The sequence below is a fragment of the Lathyrus oleraceus genome, chromosome 5 (genome assembly GCF_024323335.1).
Source record: "Lathyrus oleraceus cultivar Zhongwan6 chromosome 5, CAAS_Psat_ZW6_1.0, whole genome shotgun sequence".
NCBI classification, from domain to species: domain Eukaryota; kingdom Viridiplantae; phylum Streptophyta; class Magnoliopsida; order Fabales; family Fabaceae; genus Lathyrus; species Lathyrus oleraceus.
Genome location: NC_066583.1, coordinates 1,525,640 through 1,530,308, shown reverse-complemented (window position 1 = coordinate 1,530,308; position 4,669 = coordinate 1,525,640). Strand labels below are relative to the sequence as shown.

The window sequence follows — 4,669 nt, the reverse complement described above, 5'->3', positions numbered from 1 at the left end:
GTGGCACGTTTAAGATTGAAAGTAGTAAAGAAAAGAAAGGAGGGAGAAAGGTTTGTGAGATTTAGAAAGAAAATGAGTGGCGGTGGTGAAGGAGGAGAAGATGAAACAACACTTGAGTTCACTCCCACGTGGGTTGTTGCTGCCGTTTGTACTATAATCGTCGCCATTTCACTCGCTGCTGAACGTCTCCTTCACTATGGTGGAAAATATCTCAAACGCAAAGATCAAAAACCACTTTACGAAGCTCTCCAGAAAATCAAAGAAGGTAATTACTAACTATTTCTTTCTCTTACTTCAAATTACTAACTAACTAACTATTCAATTCGGAACTTGCAGAGTTGATGCTTCTCGGTTTCATTTCTCTTCTTCTCACCGTTTCCCAAAACGGACTCACCAAAATATGTGTTCCTCCCGGTGTATTGCGTCACATGCTTCCTTGTACTCTTAAGGAGAAGGATCAGAAAGAGTCTCAACTTCCGAAATCACATTCCGCTTTCTCTTTCCCCGGAATCGCACGCCGTCTTCTCGCCGATCGTCTCCTAGCAGAAGCGGAAGCAGCAGAAGAGGCTCATCCGAAAACCTCTTTCTGCTCTAGCAAGGTTTGTTTGCTTCTATACTTATACTCTTCATCAATTGATCGATTGATCTTCGATTTCGTATTGTTCTCTTTTTTTTTCAGAGCAAGGTTCCTTTGTTGTCTCTTGAAGCTTTGCATCATCTCCACATCTTCATTTTTGTTCTCGCCGTCGTTCATGTTACTTTTTCGGTTCTCACCGTTGTTTTTGGAGGCGCCAGAGTCAGTATTCCTTTTTTCTTTTCTTTTCATATTCTCTATTAATTATTTGTTATTGTTTAGGCGTTTATATAGATCTCTCGTTTTTGTTGCATAGATACGTCAGTGGAAGCGCTGGGAAGATTCTATTCGAAAAGAGAATTATGATACTAGTAAAGGTATCCAATTCTTCCTTCTTTTTGCTGATTCTTTAGCTTATTAGTAGTATTATTATTATGCTTTTCACACTCGATTCTATACTGTTGTAATTTATGCTTGCAGTTCTCAAACCAAAGTTTACTCAGGTTCAAAATCATGAATTTATCAAAGGTCGCTTTTCTGGTTTCGGCAAAGACTCTGCTTTAATTGGTTGGTTGGTAAGTTCATTATTACTAGTTTTTCATGCTCTAGAATTTTGGTTGAACATGCTATCTTTAGATTTATATGTCTGCAACCTTTACAAATGCCATGTTTCCTTGCTATTCCCGCTAATTGGTTGGTTATTAAGTTAGTTACTAGATTTTCAATGTCTATAATTTTTACCTGCCCTCTCTTCATTTGAAGATGTATTGACCTCATCTTTAAAGCTTTGTTTGAAAGTTAGGAGGAGGAAGTAAGAGAAGGTCTTTAGAAGGAGATAAGTATAGAGAAAAATAGTTAAATCTTTAATTTATTTTGGAAAAAGTTCTTTTGGTGGTGGAAAATGTTTATGTCTAGAATGATAAATGAATACTTATTATTAATATATTTTTAATATTTAGATTATTATCTCTACATAGATTGGATTTGAAGAATTTATTTAAGCCTTCCCAAACCCTCCTCCAATACAATTTTTGAGTTTCTCTAAATTAAGAGGGTTTTGTGTTATGAAGTAAAGTAAACCATCCCCTCTCAAACCCGTCAATTCATTCAACTCATCCTTCCTTTTTTTTTCTTTTCAAAAGACTCCTCTCCGTTCCCCTCCAAACTCCCAAGCAAAGCCTAGATGTTTATGTCCGCAGCCTTTACAAATGCTATGTTTACTTGATATTCCCACTGACGGTCAGTGTTTAGTCTTGGTTTATGTATTTTCATATCTTCCTGTCTCTTGTATTGGGATTTTTGTACTCTTTTAATGATATTACAAGAGACACTGACTTTTTAGACAATCTAATCTAAGTGAATGCGTGTGCCGTGTTTTTATTTTTACTAATCTTTTAAACTTCTTTCAGCAATCCTTTTTCAAGCAGTTTTATGGTTCTGTGACAAAATCAGACTATGTGACATTAAGACTCGGGTTCATTATGGTAACCTTCTATTGTACCATATTTGGTGTCAAATATTATCAGCTGGCTGTTATTTGCTGGCATCAATAAATAAATCATAATAATATTCTTTGGTATATTTCTTTGTTGTAGACTCACTGCAAGACAAACCCAAAGTTTGATTTTCACAAGTACATGATCCGTGCCCTTGAAGATGATTTCAAGATAGTTGTTGGCATAAGGTAAATGCTTCCGTAAAATAACTTTGTCAAAAGTAGTTGTTTCTATACATATCATTATCACACATATTCATCAATTTAGGTGCCAAGAAAACTGTATTGTTGTTCATCTAATTGCATAAAGTTATTGATTTTTGTAATAGCAATTCTAATTATATTTTCATGGTTGCAGTTGGTATCTTTGGCTCTTTGTGGTCATCTTCTTGTTGTTAAATATCAATGGTATGTGTTGCGACATACATTTATGCTTCATGCTAATATATATATTGCTTGTCATAATTTTTTTATATCATTTTTCATGTCATCATTTAGTTGGCTCGTGCATGAGTGGCATGACTCTACTGTAAAGTGACAGGACTGGCATCCAAAACCTATTTTATGTTTCTTCTTATATCATTATCTGGTCTAAAATGGCCAGTGTTGTTGGTACTTGTATGTATACCATGTACTCGTATACCTTGTATTCTTGTATTCAGAGATGGACCATAACCAATTTACTTGTGTACAAGGACTTACGGAACTAGTAAACTTCTTTTGGTTTTGTTTGTTATCTAAGAACATTACTTTGAATCTCACAATTGATATGTCTACTTTACTCTTTCAGGTTGGCATACATATTTCTGGATTGCTTTCATTCCAGTTATTGTAAGCACCTTAATAAAACTTTTGCCCTTTTTATTGTTCATTTTCATGACCACACATTTAGTTTACTCAGCTTCCAATTATTTTTCTCTATAGCTTTTCCAATTATTATTTTTACTCTTGGTAATAGAAGAGTCATATGCTTTTGCTAGTGTTGCCCTTTCTATCAGTTATGATTTCTTGTTAACCTTGTTTGCTCTGGCATGTTTTTCTCTATGTATAATTTTTTCATGTAAATTGATGTGTTAACTGGCCTTATATTCATAATATCCTTTCTTTATTTCTCTCTTGTCCCTGCATCTTGTATCTCTCTCTGTATCTGTTTCACAGTTTCTTGTTTACATTCTTTCAGCTTTTACTTTCTGTGGGAACTAAGCTGGAACATGTAATAACCCAACTAGCTCATGAGGTAGCTGAAAAACATGCAGCCATAGAAGGTGACTTGGTTGTAAAACCATCAGATGGTCACTTTTGGTTTCATCGACCCCACATCGTTCTCTTCTTGATTCACTTTATCCTTTTCCAGAATGCTTTTGAGATAGCATTTTTTTTCTGGATATGGGTAAGCAATCTTTTCAGAAGCATAACTTATATGCTCTCTGCCAACCATTTTTCTTTTCATTTTTTTGTAAGGGCATACTGTAGGGTTGAGAGAAGTTTTGAATTAGTTATATTCAATGTAATAATCTATTAGCTTTTGTATTCTCAGGTTACGTATGGATTTGATTCCTGTATAATGGGACAAGTTCGTTACATTGTTCCAAGGCTTGTGATTGGGTAATTGCACCACTTGTCTTTTCTTTTATTCATTTCAAGTTCAACGTGTTTTGTTTTTCCTCATGTATTTTGTCCCTCTATGTTGGGTTTATAGGGTATTTATTCAAGTACTGTGTAGCTACAGCACCTTACCACTCTATGCAGTTGTTACACAGGTATCTTTGCACAGCTGTTCAAACTTACACGCAGAATAATTTTCTGAATTTAAATTATCTCCTCTTTGTGCCGATTTTGTTATTTTGACATTGTAGATGGGAACTCACTATAAGAGGGCAATATTTAATGAGCATGTGCAAGTGGGCCTTGTTGGTTGGGCAGAGAAGGTAAAAAAGAAGAAAGCACTAAAAGCTGAAAGCCAAGGAAGTTCTCATGATCAAGAGGGTAGTAGTACTAGTGCAGGAATTCAGCTTGGGTCAGTTTTCCAGAAGAAGGCATCAACTCCGGAAGACAATGCGTCGGTTCCCAAAGCTGAGGGGTCCAACTGATTATGGGTGTCTAGGTTAAGGTTATGTGATTAGACGTTTTGTAGGGCTTGCCTTACTTTGTAAAGTTATTTAACAAATTGCAGTTTTTCTTTATCTTATTTTCTTTGCCAGCCTGGTGAAGCACTGTATTTGTAGGACATGCTGGGCTTGGTATAGGGGTGTGGTGAAGGATGTATAGGGTTGATGCTAGCAATGCTGTGTTCATTTATAAGACACTAAGATCTGCTACCACGCCCATTGACTAGCGTACTACAAATATCATCTGGTTTTTGCTTCCTGCACGGCCTTATAGTAATACTTCCCCAGTCAGTGACTCATACTCAGTTCTTAAATTGGAGAAGCGATTTCAAGTTATTTGATTGATATGTTCAACACAAACTTGATGGATGGGAAGCTTCCTTCCTGTTTGTGCATGTTTGTTTGCACTTTCACTTTGCGGTACAAATATTTGCTTTCCAACCCGTTATAATTATAATCAATACTTGGATCTCGATACTCACTTCATGGACT

The 4,669-nt window shown here is 35.8% G+C and overlaps 1 protein-coding gene across 1 annotated transcript; it reads left to right on the top strand.

Annotated features, from left to right (window-relative positions):
- LOC127086447 (MLO-like protein 1) lies at positions 1-4,436 on the top strand. The gene is made up of 13 exons (XM_051027210.1): positions 1-265; positions 337-599; positions 680-796; positions 891-951; positions 1,055-1,149; positions 1,984-2,058; positions 2,170-2,258; positions 2,428-2,477; positions 2,860-2,900; positions 3,250-3,459; positions 3,607-3,674; positions 3,769-3,829; positions 3,926-4,436. The coding sequence occupies exons 1-13, from the start codon at positions 73-75 to the stop codon at positions 4,157-4,159; spliced, it is 1,557 nt and encodes a 518-aa protein (XP_050883167.1). The 5' UTR covers positions 1-72; the 3' UTR covers positions 4,160-4,436.
- The last annotated feature ends 233 nt before the right edge of the window (positions 4,437-4,669 follow it).

Excerpts from the sequence above, each read along its gene's own strand:
- LOC127086447 (XM_051027210.1), top strand. The coding sequence starts at position 73 with ATGAGTGGCGGTGGTGAAGGAGGAGAAGATGAAACAACACTTGAGTTC. Across the intron at positions 266-336 it reads TCTCCAGAAAATCAAAGAAG|AGTTGATGCTTCTCGGTTTC; the intron begins GTAATTACTAAC and ends CGGAACTTGCAG. Across the intron at positions 3,675-3,768 it reads GTTCCAAGGCTTGTGATTGG|GGTATTTATTCAAGTACTGT; the intron begins GTAATTGCACCA and ends TTGGGTTTATAG.